This window comes from Balaenoptera acutorostrata, chromosome 2 (assembly GCF_949987535.1).
Source record: "Balaenoptera acutorostrata chromosome 2, mBalAcu1.1, whole genome shotgun sequence".
Classification (NCBI taxonomy): Eukaryota; Metazoa; Chordata; class Mammalia; order Artiodactyla; family Balaenopteridae; genus Balaenoptera; species Balaenoptera acutorostrata.
In genome coordinates, this window is record NC_080065.1 from 161449579 (window position 1) to 161471274 (window position 21696).

At 37.6% G+C, this 21696-nt stretch overlaps 1 protein-coding gene across 1 annotated transcript in view; it reads left to right on the plus strand.

The window, feature by feature from the left end:
- The window catches only part of LOC130707183 (ELKS/Rab6-interacting/CAST family member 1-like), a 112976-nt gene that overhangs the window by 87184 nt on the left and 4096 nt on the right, over positions 1-21696 (plus strand). The window contains 4 exon segments of the mRNA XM_057540404.1: positions 5684-5821; positions 7076-7216; positions 8487-8627; positions 14353-14546. Of these exon segments, the coding sequence (XP_057396387.1) occupies positions 5684-5821; positions 7076-7216; positions 8487-8627; positions 14353-14546 (614 nt within the window).

Below are 21696 nucleotides of genomic sequence, written 5' to 3' on the forward strand. Positions count from 1 at the left end.
AGGTAATTAGAAAGAACAAGTAACTTGCCCAGTGGGACATAGCTAGCTATTTATTCATCACGGTAATCCGTCCATTACTTATATGATGAGAGAATAGCACAATTGGGAGGGAAACTCAACCAAAGAAATAATTGGTTGTCAGCCAGAATCTTTGCTGGGCTTATTAAAGACCCTAAACAGTCATTGAGAATATAGAGCTATGGGAGTTTTAACAACCTAAATTGTGTTTAAAACACTGCTTAGAGTTCCACATGACTTTGTTGCTCTTGTATCCTCTAATCGTTGGAAACACATAACTGGACAAGTAAAATTTAGAGACCAGTACAGTCTGGGCAAACCCTGATCATTTTGGTAACGTATAGTTGTGCCTTGTTAGTACATTTCACAGGCCTGCAGGATGGTAGACAAAACAATTGCGTAGATCAGGGGACTTAGTGAATTTTTCCTTTTTAGATTCCATTGATTACTGTAGATCTCTTTTGCCAGCTGATTATGACCAGTTCATCCAGACTGTACTTTTACCACTGATACTGAGAGGTATTATTAACCAAGAAGGTAAAGGTCAGAGCCTTTCTGAGTAACTTGCTTTCCACAATACATTTGACACTGATGGCTGCTTAGAACAAGTGTGGAGGCATCATCCAAAAAATTCTTTCCTTTAAATGATGTTCCAGGTAGCTAGGTGACTGCAAGGAGTATTTTGGGATTTCTTGTCCTTAGAACTACATCCTACAGGAAGTCCCTTCTACGTTTGCTCAGTGATTAGGGCCTCAGCAGCAGAGCAGTCAGTTCCACTTGACTAGGAATAAATCACCCACGTTGAACCATGATAGTTTCTGACAACTGGCAATGCTGATAAAAACCAAAACAAAAGATGTTAAGAAATCTGTGCCAGTGTGGAGCTGGTGTGCAGATTTGATGGATTCACGTGCAGCATGCATTCTGCGTTAGTCTTCCTCCTCTTTCATCGGTTTTTCTCTCTTTGTAAAATAAAAATTGTACGAGAAGAAAGGCTCTATATCATATAATAATTATTTCGATTTTCTTTCTAGCCCAGTTAACAGAGTTATACCCTAATTAGAGAGGTCATTTTAAGGAAAACGCCTTCCTTCTCTAAATAGTTATTTAGAAAGTGTTTCCTTCTTGAATTCTTCACTCTTAGTTCTTCTCTATGATTTGAGGCTGTATGTATAAACCTGACTGACCCTTCCCCTCCCTATTCATCACCAGGGACACAGATAATATAGACTAAACACCAATTCCTTCGATCTCTGCACAATTTTATTCATGCAGAAATTGAATACATGTTAATAGCTGCTTAATGATTTCTTCTTAATACAGATCGGTTATGCATAAAGTAGGAAGAGCCCATAGAATTATCAAATACATTATTTTCTGCACGAATTTTTTATTAATTTTCAATATTACTAAGTATAAGTTATTAAAGTAAAAGAAGAAAAGCTTTTTTAGCTATTGTTAAGTGCTCCTTAGTCCGTGTGTATAAATAAACTAGCCTCCTTCTACCCCTTGAAAGGCTAAACAGACTGTCTTAATACTATCATGATATTGATCCTGATATCAAGTACCTTTGGTTCTGCCCACCAGCTTTAGTGTGTTATGTTTGACTATACACGGAAGTACATGGAAGAGGCTCTTCTGCATTGGCAGTGGTTTGGTACCTCCACCCTTCCTTCTTTGCTTCTGTAGGGGAGAATATTTTCATATGTGACCGTAGTAATAACATTGTGTTTATTGATAAACACTACTTAATAACAAGGAATCATTTATGGAAAGATGCTTGAGACATCTTTGTGTGATTCTTCTTCCCCCCCCCCCCGCCCCCCATCATAGAACATATTATTTATAGCACAGTGATTAAGAGTAGAATTCTGGAGCTAGATTGCCTAATAATTATAGTCTTGTGGCGGAGCTTCAATAGTTGTTATACATAGATTTCTGAAAACAGTGCCTGATACATACCACACTCTCTGTGTCAGTGGTGCCTCTTGTCACCACTGCCGCCGCCTCCTCCACCACCCCCATCACGAGTAATTTTTTGTTGTTTTTATCATATTGCCATTTTAGGGATTCTGTGGTTTCTGTTTCTACAAAATGGAAAGTTTTTTTCTTGGGTAGATATTCTGAGCATATTTAAAGGAGTATTTTTCCACTTAGCATGATTCTGAAGCAGTCATCTTTATCATTAATAGTCGAGTATGTGCATAACTGATCCAGTTTTTCTCTTAGCTGTTGTATTCAAAGCTTTTGTAAATAGTGTATTTTAGATCCTGTGGATAATTGAACTTGGTATAGAATGGGATTTCCACTATATAGTTTATAGAAATTGCGTAGTAAATACTGAAAGGGTGTGATATGGGACTATTAGGGTGAACAGTTTTCACAGCCTCTATATTGGATTAGTTAAAAGAAGAGAATAATGGCAAGATTAATATGATAGCATTCATACACCCCTTGGTTAGCAACGTCTGAACCCAGAGAGCCTTGATCACAAAATCACGATTTTGAGTCTCAACCAAAGTGAGGATATATAAAAGGAGTTTTCAGTAGGATTCAGCTGCTGTCCATCATGATGCTGGGTAAACGGAAAGTGCTTTGTATACACCCATCCTCCCACACACCACACAGAGCCTCTTTTGGGTTAATGCTCTTGCAGCTGGTTTGCACTTATCTGTATCTACTGCAGGTCTTCCTTGGCGATAGCAGCTTGCCCAAAGGAGACAGCTCTAGTGAGCGCTGCCCTTTCTTCACCGTGGAATGGCTATTTCTGCTCTCCAGGAATAGCCATCCTCTTCCTCCCCTCCAACTCAACAGTTTAGACAGCTGGCTAATTGGATAAGAAAGTAGCTTAGGGAGAACTTGTTACTGGGGATTTTACCTGGTTTAGCAGCTTCTGCACCTGAGTATATCAAGGAAGAGTCTTTTTGTTTGTTGGTTTGTTTGTTGGTTTTTGTTTTTGCTGGCAAAGAATAATGGATCCCTTTAATAGTTGGACTACATACAAATTATACAAGTGGAATTGTTAACAGTGAACATCTTAATTATTTCTTAGATGCTGATGATGGAGGAGAAAGAAGGGTATAATCCTTATTATGCATGTAAGGGCTGTTTGTATATTAGGTGGGCTCATAAAACAATTATGCATGTAAGGGCTGTTTGTATATTAGGTGGGCTCATAAAACAAATCTCTGGTTTCTTGTATGTAAAACTTGGTTGGTTCTATGAAGTTTTATTTTTTACAAAAGGGGGTTGTACTGCTCTTTCTTGGTAAAAAAAAGTCTAATCAACAGAATGATGATATCTTTTTTGTGTGTGTAAGGTTTATATGTCAGCAACTAGGATGACCCGCACAGCTGGTTAAATATGTAAACACCAGGGCATTGCCTTCTGTATGTTATGGAGTACTAGATTTTTAAGTGGCAAAATCTCTTTAGTGGTTGTGAATTTACCTAAGTATTGATCCATATGAGATTCCAATAGGAGTGTCTGATTAAACTAAAGGAAACTAATGCTTTTCATAGGTGATGGTCTTTTCTCTCACAGTATGCTTTGGACTTTATCGGCATGGAAAAGACTGGAGCCAGTTGCAGTGGTTCACCTGTAGGATTCTTCCTTCGTTAAAGAGTGAAAATCCAAGCCTGACAGTACTCATGGTTCCCTATTCTGAGTTCGCTGAATCTTTTCGCTTAGCTTATTTGTTCTGCTGTGGAATTCTCAGGGACTGTAGAGAGGGATCTTTTTTTCTTCCCCTTGGAAGAGGGGAAGAAAATGTGTATAGAATGAGTAATAACAATATGGTTGGAGATTCGTGTTATAATATATAGATAGATGAAAGAATGGAGATAAATGTATAGATAGAGAAAAGAATGGGAGATGTGTATATGTATGTATGTAGATCAGTACTTTGTTCATGTGTGATGGCATACAGACTGTGGTCATCTTATTGTCATGGGGGTAAGAGCAAGAAAGTCGTCCCAAAGCAGATAACATTTATGTTGCTTTTTGAAAGCCATGTGAAATAAACCAGCTAGTTCAAGAGTAGACGATGATATTATATTCTCCTGCTTCATTTTTCTCTGTAGGACTTATCACCATCCTACGTACTATGTTCACCTCATTCATTCATTCCTTGTCTATCGTATTAGGATTAAGCTCTTTGAGGGTAGGGATTTTTGTCTGTTTGGATTAATTCTATATCCTCAACACCTAGAAAACTGCCTGGCACGTAGCTGAATGAAAGAATGAAGTTTGTGAGTTTTAGAATAGTTGTCTTACTTATTTTCCTTTTGCTTATTAAGAATCTCTCTCTACAGTTCCTCCATATTTTTGCTTCCTATTTTTCATTGTGTGTACGGGAGTCTCCCTAGTGATAATATGCTGTTTCCACACTGTTTCACAAACCCATCCCCTATTTTCCATCTCTCTTAACTCACTTAAGTTTCCAAACTCTCTTACCTGAATTGATACGCTCTCCTAGCTGTTTTCATGTCTCTACGTAACTCCCCTTAGATATTGAATATCTTCTCCACAGCTATCAGAATTATCAGTCTGAAATACAGAACTGACCGGACTGTTTCTTTGCTTAAAAGTCCCTAATAGTCCCCATCTGTTTAGAGTAAAATGTGTGCTCGTTAGAATGGCACGGAAGCCCATCCATAGCTTGGATTCAGGTATATAAAGTCCCCTTCCCATCTTATAATGAAAATGGGTCTGTTCATTTTTCTTTGTGTCACTAGTGCCTGGCATGTAATAGAGAATTCACCAATAGTTTTTTGAGTAAATGAATGCGTACTAGGGTATATGAAGGAATGAATAACTATAATAATAAATTTCATTGAAAATGCTTGCTGTTGAAATAAAAGATGATATAAAAACCTAACTTGAACACTAGCATTTAAGAACAGTTTTTCCGGGCTTCCCTGGTGGCGCAGTGGTTGAGAATCTGCCTGCCAATGCAGGGGACACGGGTTCGAGCCCTGGTCTGGGAAGATCCCACATGCCGCGGAGCAACTGGGCCCGTGAGCCACAACTACTGGGCCTGCGCGTCTGGAGCCTGTGCTCCACAACAAGAGAGGCCGCGACAGTGAGAGGCCCGCGACCGGGATGAAGAGTGGCCCCCGCTCGCCACAACCAAAGAAAGCCCTCACACAGAAACGAAGACCCAACACAGCCAAAAATAAATAAATAAATAAATTGAAGAACAGTTTTTCCTTTTTACAGCTGATTTGTTTTTCTTAGCATCCAGCTGTTCAATTTGCTGTCCTCCCTCAGCATTTTTTAAAGGAATATCTCTGGGCATTTACACTGTTGCTTTGGAAGTAATCCAGTTTCTCATGGCTTTCCTCTCTGTAGGTATTCCCTTTATCCCCATCCCTATATGTTGGGTCTTTTCTCCCTAGCTACTTTCCTTATTTCTTTATAGAGATTTATCACTCTGCATGTATGACCATACCCATGTGTATGTCTTTTCTCTCTTCTGGCTATAAGTTCTCAGTTTAAAGCTTTGCATGAAGTTCTAAGACCCTTAGGGTTAAATTACTTCTACAGAGCACACACTGACAACCCTGATCTACCTGTTTCCAACTTAAAATGATTTTTATTGTGACTGTTTGTATTTCTCTGAATTTCCTTTTTTTTCCCCCCTTAAATGTGTGTGCACACTCAGAATGAAAAGCTCGAAGAGCAACTTAGAGATAAGGAAAAGCAGATGAGCAGCTTGAAGGAGCGAGTCAAATCCTTGCAGGCTGACACCACCAACACTGACACCGCCTTGACTACTTTGGTGGAGGCCCTTGCCGAGAAGGTGGGTGACTGGCCCAGACTCCTCACAGACACATTTCTTCTGCCTTCTCATTAATCTGAAAGTCACTTTAGTGCTGAGACTTGATAGAGGAGACAGAAGAAGTCGCTTTGGCAAAAGGGAAAAGAGCTGCCTGTACTGTTGCTGACGTACCCAGTGTAAGGGAAAGAAGATTCGTTTTGTTGTTGCCAATTTAAGCACCTGTTGCTAGGCGGGATGGATTCCGTACTGGAGGGCAGTGGCTGAAGTTTCTAGAGAATCAGCCATGTGCTCCCTGTTTACTATCTTCTTTTTATGTGTATGGTCAGCTAGAATTCGGTGATGTGGGAATGTCGGACGCTGACCATCAGGAGGCAACATTAGTTCTCTTTTACTGTGCCGCATTGGGATCTAATATATTCATGGGTTTTAGTTATTAATACAGTGTACTTGCTGTTTTACTAGTCGTGGCCTTGCCACTTCATTTTGCCTTCATGAGCAAACCTAGTTTTTACAGGAATGGTTGACTAAATAAAGAAGTGGCCCAACATGACAAGTGTTAATGTCTTGGAGGAGGTTTAAGGACTCTTGGTGGGGCGTTTTAATTGGATTCTTCTTCTTTTTTCTTTAAGGGATAGGGTTACTGTTCCTTAAGCCTCTTGGCCTCAGAATGTTTCAGGCTTCCTGCCCAGGGATCAAGGCTTGATCCCCGAATATATTCAGAAATAATACCCATAAATGTACTTAAATTGCTTCAACTTTCAAACTTCCTGAGTATCTGTTGACAGAAGTTTTAATGGTTTCTCTTTTCTTTATCCTTCTTTATGCTTTAAGCTCAACAAATCATAATCTCTCCAACCTCCTCCTGTTTGCTGTGTGAGTTCTGAGTTGTTTCCATTGCTTTGTAGGCAACATGTGAATTATATATAGAAAAGAAATATTTGCTACTTATTGTCCTTAGGGTATATGTATAAGTTTTTTGTTGCTTGGGATTTGAATAAATGAGATTATTCCAAAAGAATACTCTGGGGACATCTAATACTAATTAAGGTTATAGGAAAAGAAACCTAGGGGAATCAAAAGAACAAAACCAGATGTATGTTAGGGCAAGATAGGTTGGAAGGTTGAATTCTTTACAAGGTCAATTATTAATGACCTATCACTGTCTTTTGAATGGAGGATGGAAGTGTGAAATTTTATCAGCTAGAAGCTGAATTGCAGTCATATGATAGAAGTATGAAAGGAATTTTCTCATGTATTGATGTGCTCTCTTATCAGGAGCGGACAATCGAACACTTAAAGGACCAGCGGGACCGAGATGAGCAAGAAAAGCAGGAGGAAATTGATAACTACAAAAAAGATCTTAAAGACCTGAAAGAAAAAGTCAGCCTGTTGCAAGGCGACCTCTCAGAGAAAGAGGTCAAGATCACCAAAATGGAATTATTTGGTTTGCTTAGCCAGTGCATTGTGTGTATATGTTGTTGGTGTTTACATAATGCGTATAAAAAAAGGGTCTGTTGGAAGATTTAAAGAATCTTCTTTTTTTTTTTTGAAATTCACGTTCTTTTATTTATTTATTTATTTATTTATGACTGTGTTGAGTCTTCGTTTCTGTACGAGGGCTTTCTCTAGTTGCGGCAAGTGGGGACCACTCTTCATCGCGGTGCGCGGGCCTCTCACCATCGCGGCCTCTCTTGTTGCGGAGCACAGGCTCCAGACGCGCAGGCTCAGTAATTGTGGCTCACGGGCCCAGTTGCTCCGTGGCATGTGGGATCTTCCCAGACCAGGGCTCGAACCCATGTGCCCTGCATTGGCAGGCAGATTCTCAACCACTGCGCCACCAGCGAAGCCCCTAAAGAATCTTCTTATAGCAGGGATTATTTCAGGAAGCTTTGCAGAGATATAGTAGATGGAATCATTTCTTTCCTAAGTCTTACCTTTTACCTCTTGCAACTGTTATGAGTTGGCTTCTTACTTGCTAATGACGTTTTACAGATCCTAAAATAACAGTATTTCTCCAGTTACATTTGGAGAAATATTGTGCTAATGGTGAGAAAGCTGATAGACGAACGGCATATGCACAAGGAGGACAGTTTATTTACATCAGCTCTTAACGATCACCTCAGCATTGGCAGAGAAATCTTAAATGATTGTTGACCAATTAGGTGACTTAATAGACTTTGATTTTACTTTTGAAGAATCTTGTCGATGTCACCTAAATAGCAGAAATGCCTAATGCCTTGTGATCAGATAATAATGAGCTTTAGGGACATTCTCAGGGTTTTCTTTCTAATATCTTTAGGAAAATTTATGGGAATTTGTGTTTCTAATAGAATGTTTCTTCCAAAATTAGAAGAGAAGAAAAAAGTCAGTGTAGCTACTAAGGTTGCCTGCTTACATTCACAAAGCTTGATCTACTTCCATTTATTTTGTGGGAATGGATATGTATTGGTAGAGCTCTTTAAGTCACTATTCAGTTGGTATTTCTTGGGAATTCATTCTGTTTTAGTTAGAACTTGAAAGCCAGAGCTAATGTTGTTGTTCTGTATTTCATGTTCTTGAAGTGGAAATATGTCAGTATATGCTAATGGAAAGAAACTACAAACCACCAGGAAAATAAATTTAAGAATTTAAATCTCCATTTTGTTAATAAATAGTATTTATTCTAGATGTATGTTGCTTCTTTTAGGCTTCACTCTTGGATCTGAAAGAGCATGCTTCTTCCCTGGCTTCCGCAGGACTGAAAAAGGACTCACGGCTTAAGACACTAGAAATTGCTTTGGAGCAGAAGAAGGAAGAGTGTCTGAAGATGGACTCGCAGTTGAAAAAGGTTAAAGAAAACTTTTCCAATTTCTTGCTTTGCTTTATTTATTTTTTTTAAGTTTCTGCTTTATAACAAAGTGAATCAGCTATACATAAACATATATCCCCATATCTCCTCCCTCTTGCATCTCCCTCCCATCCTCCCTATCCCACCCCTCTAGGTGGTCACAAAGCACTGAGCTGATCTCCCTGTGCTATGCGGCTGCTTCCCACTAGCTATCTGTTTTACATTTGGTAGTGTATATATGTCCATGCCACTCTCTCACTTCGTCCCAGCTTACCCTTCCCCCTCCCCTTGTCCTCAAGTCCATTCTCTACATCTGCGTCTTTATTCCTGTCCTGCCCCTAGGTTCTTCATAACTTTTTTTTTTTTTTTTAGATTCCGTATATATGTGTTAGCATACGGTATTTGTTTTTCTCTTTCTGACTTACTTCACTCTGTATGACAGACTCTAGGTCCATCCACCTCACTACAAATAACTCAATGTCATTTCTTTTTATGGCTGAGTAATATTCTATTGTATATATGTGCAACATCTTCTTTATCCATTCATCTGTTGATGGACACTTAGGTTGCTTCCATGTCCTGGCTATTGTAAATAGAGCTGTAATGAACATTGTGGTACATGACTCTTTTTGAATTATGGTTTTCTCAGGGTATATGCCCAGTAGTGGGATTGCTGGGTTGTATGGTAGTTCTATTTATAGTTTCTTAAGGAATCTCCCTACTGTTCTCCATAGTGGTTGTATCAATTTACATTCCCACCAACAGTGCAAGTGGGTTCCCTTTTCTCCACACCCTCTCCAGCATTTATTGTTTGTAGATTTTTTGATAATGGCCATTCTGACTGGTGTGAGGTGATACCTCATTGTAGTTTGGATTTGCATTTCTCTAATGATTAGTGATGTTGAGCATCCTTTCATGTGTTTGTTGGCCATCTGTATATCTTCTTTGGAGAAATGTCTATTTAGGTCTTCTGCCCATTTTTGGATTGGGGTGTTTGTTTCTTTAATATTGAGCTGAATGAGCTGTTTATATATTTTGGAGATTAATCCTTTGTCCGTTGATTCGTTTGCAAATATTTTCTCCCATTCCAAGGGTTGTCTTTTCGTCTTGTTTACGGTTTCCTTTGCTGTGCAAAAGCTTTGAAGTTTCATTAGGTCCCATTTGTTTATTTTTGTTTTTATTTCCATTTCTCTAGGAGGTGGGTCAAAAAGGATCTTGCTGTGATTTATGTCATAGAGTGTTCTGTCTCTGTTTTCCTCTAAGAGTTTGATAGTGTCTGGCCTTACATTTAGGTCTTTAACCCATTTTGAGTCTATTTTTGTGTATGGTGTTAGGGAGTGTTCTGCTTTCATTCTTTTACATGTAGCTGTCCAGTTTTCCCAGCACCATTTATTGAAGAGGCTGTCTTTTCTCCATTGTATATTCTTGCCTCCTTTATCAAGAAAAAGGTGACCATATGTGAGTGGGTTTATCTCTGGGCTTTTTACCCTGTTCCATTGATCTGTATTTCTGTTTTTGTGCCAGTCCCATACTGTCTTGATTACTGTTCTTGCTTTGCCTTAAATAACAGCATAGTAGAAAACTCTATAGTGTCCATATGGAATAACTTACCAGTGGAGTAATAATCTCCTAAAATTCAAAATACCATTTATACCTTGATTAATTCTCTTGGCATTCTTATCCTATTTTACTTTACTCCTGAGAGTCCCCAGACTCTTAGAAAATTGGCAATTCAGAGTAAGATTAAAATATGCAGCTCCTTTATAGATGAAATGTAAGACCACAATGTAAAAATCTCAGTTATCTGATATTTTTCTTCTATTAGCATTAGGCTTCCTGGAAAGAGATAATTTAACAGTGATAGTCACCCATACCGGTGCATATTAGAATTTGGTACAGGTATTTACTATCCATTTCATTGATTTACACCTCTCTAATATTTATATGGCAGTTTGTGGTTTTCAAAGCACTTTCATACTTATTATCTCTGAGTTACCAACTCTGATTAACTGGGTCCAGTTCATGTGATTACTGATGAGAAGGGGGCCCAGCCTAGTCTTGAGACTTGGTGGTGTTCTTTTGACATATATTGGGTGTGTTCAGCATGAACAGCTTGTGATGAATCATTATTTAGGGTATGCCAGAAATGAAGTCATATTCTTAAGCTAAGGAAAGGAAGAAAATCCAGTAGCTTAAAGTTACTTTTGAATAAGTAGGAAAATACTTTTTTTGAGATTAACTAATTCAGATTTGGTAATTGACTTTTTTCCCCGTCACTAAAGAAGTGGAGGTAATTTTCTATTAAATACCGGAATATTGAAGGTAAGACTGTTAGATGTATTTAGGATTATGAAACTGAGCAGTAACTGTCAAGAGTAATAAATGTTATTCACTAATATTCCAAACTCGCCTATTTATGGCAATCCCACATTTTCTCTTTGTTTATTTTTAATCTCCTTGTTATGATACTTCTATAGCTGGCCATTTTTATGATCTCTTAAACTTTGTGTTTAGGTTCATGAGAAAAAATAAAGTTATCTTTGGGTAGAGGACTTGGTGGCTTCCCCCTACTCTGATTTATTACTTGTTTTTCTGCTAATTGCCATTTTACTTTTCGTATTTTCCCTTCTTTCATTCTGGACAACTGTAACTTTTCATTTTAATTAATTAGTGATGTTTTCCTATTACACTGCTCCCACAACGCCCTCCTCCAACCTAAATATAGGTTGCTCTAGAGTTTGCAATATACATTTTCACTCTTTTCTTTTTCCTCAGCTTTTTCAATGCCAAAAATTGTATATATTTAAGGTGTACAACATGATGCTTTCATCTGTGTATGCATTGTGAAATGGTTACCACAGTCAAGCTAATTAACACATTCATCAACCTTAAATAGTTACCTTTTTTCGTGTGTGTGGTGAGAACACTTTTTAAAAATTGTAGTATAATTGACATATAACATTTTATTAGTTTCTGGTGTACAGCATAACAACTCAATATTTGTATATATTGCAAAATCATCACCACAGTAAATCTATTGAACATCCATCAGTATACAGTTATAAATTTTTTTTCTTGTGATGAGAACTTTTAAGATTTATTCTCTTAGCAACTTTGACATATGCAGCACATATTTATAGTCACCATGCTGTACATCACATCCCCAGGACTTACTGTTTTGTAACTGGAAATGTGTACCTTCTGGTCCCCTTCACCCATGTCGCCCACCTCTGACTCCCCACTTCTGGCAGGCTACCGGTCTTTTCTGTGAGCTTGGTCTTTTTGTTTTTGTTTTAGATTCCATATGTAAGTGCAATCATAATGACATTTATCTACTCTGTCTGACTTATCTCATTTAGCACGTTCTCAAGGTCCATCCATATTGTGGCCAATGAAGAGACTTTCCCCCTTTTTTATGGCTGAGTAATATTCCTGTGTGTGTATACATACATACGTACGTACATACCACATTTTCTTATCTATTCATCCACTGATGGACACTTAGGTTGTTGAGAACACTTTTTAAGATGTATTCTCTTAGCAGATTTCAAGTATGCAACACAACATTGTTAACTAGAGTCAATATCCTATACGTTAGATCCCCAGGACTTATTCATCTTATAACTGAAAGTTTGTACACTTTGACCAACATCTTCCCATTTCCCCACCCCCAGCCCCTGGCAACCACCCTTCTACCCTCTGCTTTTCTGAGTTCACCTTTTTCAGATTCCACATTATAAGCAAGATCTTCCATGTTTTTAATATGTGGCATTTCCTTCTCATTCTTCTTTGGAGTGTCCATTTTTCTGCTTACATTGCCCCTCTACTCTTGGGTGTTGTCTCCTTTTCCCCGTAGCGCCTTTAACTATTTTTTAAAAATATTTATTTATTTTATTTATTTATTTTTTTGTCTGTGTTGGGTCTTAGTTGTGGCATGCGGGATCTTCATTGTGATGCACGGGCTCTCTAGTTGTGGCGCACGGGCTCCAGAGCGCATGGGCTCTGTCATTTGTGGGATGCAGCCTCTCTAGTTGAGGCGTGGGGGCTCCGTAGTGGCGGCGCGCGGGCTTAGTTGCCCTGCGGCATGTGGGATCTTAGTTCTCTGACCGGGGATCAAACCCGTGTCCCCCGCACTGGAAGACGGATTCTTAACTGCTGGACCACCAGGGAAGTCCTGTGCCTTTAGCTATTTATCATAGTTACTTTAAATTCCCTGTCTGGTAATTCCAACATCTGTGTCAAATATATGAGTCTTATTTTTTACTAGCAGGGGCTAGAGTGGGAGAAATGCCCTTTCCCCAGGTAGGACAAAGCTCTGTTAAAATTTTTACTCCTGAGGGTCTGTCTTTGGATAGAGTACACTTTGGGCATATTTCACAATTGTTACTCTTCCCCTCCTGCAGCCAGAACCACAAGGGGATTTTTGTTGGCTCTTCACTGTGAGACCCTGGTGTGGTTCCTGGATTAAAGCCCATGAAAGTATGGGCCCCCCTAAAACCGCCAGCCCTGGGACTTTCCTCACTCGTTTGCTTGTATGTCCACACTCAGCCCCCAGCAGTTCCTTAAAATTACCACTTCAGTGTTTCTGCTCACAGCTTCTGCTCCAGGTGAGCAGATCTCAGCTTCAGCTCTGTGGGTTTGCCAGTGTCTCTTGATGTTGGAGGGGTAATTTTTCCTGTGACCTCAGTTCTCTGATAGGTCCTAGAAAACTCATTGATTTTCTGTTTTTCAACTTTTTCTTGTAAAAATAGTAGTGATGACTTCTGAGTTTTTTACATGTTGGAACTGAAGTTCCAGTAGCTTCCCGTATGGAACAGGCCTACTCATTCTTGTTTTATGAAGGTATTTGTATGAATTTTGCTGTTTAGAATAAAATCTAAAATAATAATATAATAAAAACAATATATTAATTATATTTGGGCATCAGCTTTAGTTTTATTCATTAACACATAACTGTTTATGGAATCAGTAAGTTAACCTATGCCCAGGAATTTGAAAGTAGATCACAGAGATCTTAATTAACAACATACCTGTCTTATACAGCTTTTTCAGTTCTGCTAGATGTTGAATGAATTTGACTATTTTATCATGTCTGTTTCTAAACTTAATTTATATTGGAAATTGCCTTATTGAAAATAAAAAACCCTTTGACTTTAAAAAAATGTCTCAAAATAAATGAGAGCATATTTCCTAATGTAAGATTGAGATAAGAGTCTAGTAATAAAATGTAAGACCCAGAATAATTGTTAAATATCATATTTCAGATTTTATCCCATTCTAGTAGATAAGTGCTTCCCTAGCATTATTACATTTTAAAAGCAGGGCAGTGAAGTAAGTCAGACAGAGAAAGACAAATACTGTATGATCTCACTTATATGTGGAATGTAAAAACCAAAAACCAACCAAAAACTGAACTCATAGATACAGAGACCAGATTGGTAGTTGTCAGAAATGGAGGGCTGTGTGTGTGTGTGTGTGTGTTTGTATAATGGGTGGAGGTGGTCAAAAGGTACAAACTTCCAGTTATAAAAAAAAAAAATGTAACTGTGTAGTGATATTTTGTCTATGTAATATTTAAGCAGAGAAGAACCTTATAAATTGAAGACTAGCTATTAGATGTTTGATAATCCCCTGTTGAAATTGGAGTATAGGTGGCTTTTGGGGACATGGTTTGCCCACTGCCACTGTATGTATATCTGATAGAATTTGGACATTTTCTTTGTAGGCACACGAGGCAGCATCGGAAGCCAGAGCCAGTCCAGAGATGAGTGATCGAATACAGCAGTTGGGGAGAGAGATTGCCAGGTACAAAGATGACTCTAGCAAGGCCCAGGCAGAAGTTGACCGCCTCTTGGAAATCTTGAAGGAGGTGGAAAATGAGAAGAATGACAAAGATAAGAAGATTGCTGAGTTGGAAAGGTAAGGAAAGGGAAGCTGAAGAGGCACTCTCTATGTTAGAGAGGTTGAAGGATGGTTTTAAAACTATGTACTTTTCGGGACATATTTTTCCAATATATCTGCCTCTCTGAATTTACTTTATTACCTACTTTTTATTCTAAGTCAGTGTAACTTCACTGTTGCAGTCTCTGAATGGCAACACGGAGTGGGAATAGATTGGGAAGCTATGGACTTCAGCATCATTGATTGGAAAGAAAGTATTCATTGATTAAGAAGTTAAAGTGTTCTACTGGCTAATCAAGAGAGTGCAGATAGCCACTTGCTCTCTCATTATTTATTTATCTGTTTAAGGAACAAATGAACCTCAAGTTTAAGGAGTTAAAATTTTTAATTGGTTTAGACCTTTTATGTTGAGCCGTTGCTCTTTTGGGCTGTGGATTTTTAGACTCTGTATTGTGGAGAAGCAAGCTATTACATTGGTACATAGGTCAAATTTAGAAGGAGGGACATTTTGAGGACAAGTTAGGAGACTTGGATGTGATTTTTTATTGAGCTCTGACTTTGACTTCTTCAGAATGAGCTTTGTTTAAACAGAACCAGCCAGATAGCTCTCTTGGAATTTTCTTTGCCTTTTTTTCTTGTTAGGGTATTTTGTACTAAAGATAAAGCGTATGCTTCTTGGCCTCTTCCTTTACACCATGTATTTAACATAAATTCACAAGTGCATAGAAATAGTTCTTCCAGTAGAACTGCATTAATCACTGTATTCTGAACAGTCAGAGAGACTGGCAGTGACAGAATGAAGTCATTAATCCGTGTGACTCCTTTGAGCCTGATTCTTAGAAGTATTTTATTTTCATGCTCTTGAATGTTGGGAAGTAGTAGACTACTTTCATAAGTTGTTTACTAAGTTTTAAATTTTTAGGATATTGGTAGACTTGATATTTTCCCCTAGAAGTAACTTTTTCCTCTTGTTCTGTACCCATAGAATTTTGATTTTCAAAAAACTAAAAGGATAAAGTCCAACCCTCACAATTCTTCTTCACTAAGTTGAAAGTGTGAATGAATGAGCTGATCACCTACTCATTTGTTTCCTCTTATTTTGATATTAACTCTATTCGTGTTTTCTGGTCTGGTTCTGGATAAGATGGGTGGATAAAGTTCTTTAAGTCAGAATTAACAAATTATCAGAGTCTCAAGATTAGATTATGTATGTTTTTTGTACGTCTTCCCTGTTTGCACTGCATCTTTACCCCCAGCACACGTGCACGTGCGCACACACACACACACACACACACTCTCTCTCGTTACATACTTACATAAGTACATGCCTTTCTTTGCTTTTGTGTCACACTAAAATCAACAGCAGTACTTCATAGATGTAATTTATTTTTATTTAATTTATTTATTTATTTATTTTTTGAAATCAGACTTTTATTCAAATCTTAATTTCATAGATTTTAAAATACGATACTTCTGATGGATTAGTGACTTCCCACTAAATGTATTTCAGTCTTTCAGAAAAGAAATTTCTTGATAAAGTTTTATTTTTCAGTTTGATTTTTTTGTGTTAGAACTCTGCATTGAAATTATTGCTTGCTATTCCAGATACCTTGCTTGAAAAATGTTTCAATTCGTTTTTGGACCCAGTACTGATTTTGGGAGATGGACGTGATTTGAACGAGAGTAAGAAGTAGAATTAAATCTATATTTGATATCCAAAGCACACCAGATAGCTTTTATTAGCCACTATATTTCTCACGTTTGGGGAAAGAGTTGTAAATGATCTGTTCTTTCCACAGAATATTACTTATAAATTTGAACAAATACTATAGAATTTTGTCCTCTGGTCATGTAACATTGTAATCTTCTTTTAAGATTCAACACACAGTTTCCTGGCTACCAAGAAAAGAAACAGTTTTAAAAACTCAATTGCTACTGGCTTTGTAATTTGTTATTGAGCAGCATAGTTTAAGAGGGGAATAAAAGATGATTGGAATTATTTTATGCCTTTTCTTCCCAGAGTTTTAGTACTGAGCTGCGTGTGCGTGGCTGCTGTGTTTCTTACTAACCGTTTGCTTCTTATGTTGCTGTCCCACTGTTTCCTGGGTGTGGGTGTCTGGCTCCCTGTCATTCATCATCTGAGTTTCTTCACCTTTCTTTTGGCTTGTCTTATCCTGGTCCTATTCCATTGGGGTTTTGGTCTCTGTGTCTGTCTGTGTTCATCTCCCTCTTGGCCATGCTGTTTCCCAGAAAGCCAGCCTCCCGCACTTTGTACCTTCCACGCCACATTTCTGTCCCTGCACCGTCGGGGGGGTTTGTTTGGGACTTCCTGGGAAAGTGAGTGTTCAGTAAGGCTACAGTTCTGTACTCGAGGAGTTGCTGCTGCCACTCTTGCTGCTGCTGGGGCTTGCTGGGGGTTTTGCTTGATCAGAATTAAAGACCAGCCGGTTATATATCCAGTTGAACAGTACCTCTTAGGTCCATTGCTTGTGGATAAAGTATGTGTTCTCTCTGCTAAGATTCTGATATTGTTGGATATAATTGTCTTATTCTTGGTTTCTAGCCCATCTTTTATGTGGTGGTTCTTTTGCTGGAGTGCCCTTTAAGTAGTAGCCTCTCAGGCGATGCAGCTGTAGTGCCACACCCTGATTCAGGAAGTAGCATGCATTTTTACTGGGTGTTCAGCCACCTTCTAAGTGCAAAAATGACAGCAGAATGTTACCATTGGGCTAAAGAAAATTCTTATTATTCTTTTAAAATTTCCTAGTACTTATGTAAGATTCTCCAATATTAATAGGTTTAGATTAAATCATGAAGAATTCCCAGACTTATTCTTTGTGGTCTTGAGAAAAACAAATAGTCCCTTACACTGCTCTTACAGAACAATGGTAGTTCCTGTCAGATGATTTAGTGTTGTACCAGTGTCTTGAGCTACTGTAATTTTAAAACGAGGATTATGTAGGCCTACCCATACATCTGCAAATACAAAATACTTTTCCCAATTAAATCGAAGAAGTACTATTTCTAAATTTATATTCCGTACTGTGGTGTGTATCAGTTGGAGTTCAACCAGAGAGGCAGAACCAGTAGGAGAGATACATACATATGTTTATATATATATGATACATATATATCCGTTTTATTACAAGGAATTGTCTTGCATGATTGTCAGCAGCTGGCTAAGCGAGTCTGAAATGTGTATGGGAAAGCTGTCAGGAGGAGATCACCTGCAGGATAGAACTCCCGTGGGCATGGGCCAGAACGGTGGTCCGCAGGCAAAATTTCTTTTCTTTCCTTGGGAAACCTGCTTTTAGGGCCTTCCAAAGAATTGAGATATGCCCACTTCGATTATCTGGGATAGTAATCTCCTTTACTTAAATGGATTGTAGGCTTTACTTATATCCACAAAATACCTTCATAGCAACATGTAGATTAGTGTTGGATTAAGTTAACTGGGTGCTGTAGCCTACCCAGGTTGACACTTCAAGAAAGTCATCACCTGCCGGTTCTGGATAGTCTCCACAGATGATTTTAAGGGAGAAAATAATAGTAAAAACAAACCTAAAGATTGACATGTTATATAAGTAGGTTGATTTCGATTAGCATGAGGAACCCAAAATGTAAATTGAATATTTCTCTTCTAAAGTGAGCATATTATGGTTTCTATTTAGATGCACGACGAATAGCCTTTTCTTTGGCATAATGTTTAAAATGTTTAGTAATGTAGGCTGATGAAATTCTGATAGTAGTATCTTTTCAGACTCCTGAAAGAATTGCTTGTTGTCTGCTCTTTCACTCATGTCCCTTTAGCTAAATACCCATGCCATGGCAGTATACTGGGAGCATTATCCCCCGTGCATAATTTTGCTTCTGTATTTGCTTTATTACCTTTTTTTTTCTGATACAGAAGCACTAATGAATCTGCAGAGTTTGGTGTTTGCACTAGAAATCCTCAATTTACTCTAATGTGAGGTTTATTTAAATTACATTCAGCATCCCACTTAGAAACTTTTATGTTTGGAGAATGACACCCATCTTCTGATTTTTCACATAATTTAGGTATCAAGGATTGCCTTTGGTTTATGAAAGTTAGGAATTTTCAGTGATGTAAAGAATAATAGAATATTATTGTGTAACTTAAATAATTTATAAGAAATTTGGATTTACTGTATTTCCTGATTTGTGGGAATATAAAAACTGGAATTTTAATGGATGTAGATTTCATTTGGGGTTGTGTTTTGAAATTTATAAGAGGGATTAAAAGATGAGAAGAAAGGACATGTTTTCTTAGACATGTTTAATCTTTGAAAACCCTAAAGTTCTTTTTATTCCTTATTCCTTTTACCTGGTTACTCTCCCTTTAAATATGCATCTCTAAAAACACTACTGTTAGTAAGATTTGTAGTTATCAAGCTCTTGAGAATAATAGCCAACCTGTGAGTTTAGTTTTTCTCTCTTCGTAACTCACTCTCCTCTTTGCCACAAAGTATATACCCTTTCCTTCTTCATTAATGAATGAATGAATTTTTCTACTTATGAAGGCTCTTATTTGCTGGTCACTGTTCTGGGCTCTGGGGACACAACAGGGAACAAAGCAAACAAAATCTCTGCCTTCAAGGAGTTTATCATCTAGCCTCAGAAGACGAAAGCTCCAGCAAGGAGCGGACTTTTCCTCTGTAGGCAATGCTGGCAGAGGCGTTCTTCCACAGCTTGCCGGTACCTAGAAATTTCAGTGAGGAGGTTTCCATTTGCGGTCTGGTTGAGCTCTCCTGGGAAGTAATACTTAACATACTCAATTAATGTGTGCCCCAGGATACAGAATTATTACGGAAAAGGGGCTTCTTGTTGAACTTCAGACTCTTAAGTCTGGTCTTCTAATTTTTGTGACCAGTATTAAATGATAATGGCTTGAGAGGTTGTTTGGATAGAAGGCTAGCAGGTTGTTTTGGATCCTAGGCTCCTAATTTTAGGTCCTAGAACTGTAGCGTAGATGGAGATGTAAAATGGAGAGGGAAAGCCAGGATAGTGTGCTGCTACTGGTACTATTCTGACAAAGGCAAGAGAACCAGGAATCAGTGTTGTTATTTACACACACACACACACACACACACACACACACACACACACACACGTATAGGTACATAAGCACATTTTGGGGCCAGTCTCGTAAGTAGATTTATATTAGGTTTTTATTAGGAGGAAACTTAGTTTTTCTGCTTTGTGATGGTTGCTTTCATTTTCTTTGCTAACTGTCTTTTCCAGACCTCATCTAGAACTATTAGTTCTAGGCTTTTACATCATGATTAAACTTAAATTTTGTGGACTAGCAAGAAAACTTAACCTGTGTTTATAATGTTTGCAAGGGAACTACATTCTGGTTTATAAACAACTGGCTCTATTAAAAAACTGGTATATGATGTATTCATAAGATTTGGAGCTGCTTGATTTTTTTTTTTAAAGCAAGGGTGTTCCCAGTTTGCTCAGAATTCAGGCTCAAGGTAGTTAGCCCCTGAATTAACTTGTCTAAATTGCTACAGCAGTAACTGTTAACCTCATTTTGGTAAGTGAGAGGAATCTATACTTCTGTAGTTCAAGATGAACATAATGAACTGAGCTTGAACACAAAGAATGGGGTCGTTTTCCCATCATGCCGGGAGTGAGATTTAGTCTGTGGTGTTATTTGCACGCGTGCATGTGTAAGAGAAAGTACTTCTCTGGTGGTATTTGGAGAATTTAGGGAAGATAGTTGCTAGGCTTAAATCCTCATGGCTCGAGGATATGACCTTTTAAGTTTTTTTATTTGCTTTTAAAGCTTACTAGTACCTGAAATTTTATGTAATGAAAATGGAGTTATTTTTATTTTTTATAAATCTTTCAAAATGTGTTGGCAAACTTAGAGTTTACAAGATATTTCCAACTTTTGGTCTGATATTAGTAGATTTAACTCTTTGTTTTCTTTAAAACTGGGCTTTAGAATTAGGAAATGAATGCTTTTTTGTTATCTGCTTTTTCTGAGTATTTTCTCTTTGACTAAAATTTTCTTTCCCCTTATTCATTTGTGGGGATTTGACCCCTTTTAATTGTTATCTTTTTTGGGGGAAAAAAAAAAACTTTACTGACCTCTCTTAGGTAGTAATGTCTCTTTCCTTTTTTTTTTTTTTTTGTGTGTGTGTGCTTTTGTTATAGTATCTATCACATTCTGTCCCAGGACTGTACATTGTTGTGGGCCCAATAAATACATACATTAAAACGTAGAGACACAGCTCCTTTCTCATTTTACTGTCTAATCATCCCACATTTCTTCACTTTTATCTTTCCATCCCCCGCACATTCAGACCGTTGATCAAACAGATGGAGATTTAATAGTCCCTTATACCCTTGTTTGTTATAGTGAATATATTTTTATATTTGTTTCTTCTATATGTTTGTAATATGTTTACCATTGCCCATATACTTTTCTTTCTGTAAAAATATAAGTAAACGCATATGCATTAACTATTCTTATTTAATATAATTCAGTAGGATTACTTTTCTATCTGCAGGTTAAACAAAAGTATAGATAACCTCTCTCCTCTTCTGTCACAGTGAAATACCAATTCTAACTTGTATTTTTACATTTTAACATCACTGAAACTGGGATCCGTGAATAAATAATGGCGTGATTTAATTGGTATATATATTTTTTATTTCTTGGTAATACATAAAGTAATGACACATCTTCTTCCTTTGGTGAATTGATATTGAAGATGTGCACAAAGAGAGTGAATAAAATTATTTCAGTGGCTGGGGGTGGAAGGAAGTATTTCCAAATTAATGTTATCTTCTCATGTATTCCATTTTAAATGTGTGTAACCAGATGAATATGTTTACTATTATCATTAGATATTTGACTGTTTTAACTGCATCCTGAAAGTTTATTTGCTTAGGTTGACCTAAAATTTTTGTTGACATTTTCATTTGGAAAGTGGGTTTTATGTTTGTGATTTTATATTGGTATCACAGTACATTCAGGCATCTGTGGCACAGTATAACCTGAGACTATCAACCTACATATTTAATCTTCATATTTGTAAATATTTTTTCTGTAAAGAAATCCCGAATTGATCATTCAGCTTAATGTCTTCAGAAATCTCCCATAGGGAAGTTAATATTAAGCTGTATATAGATT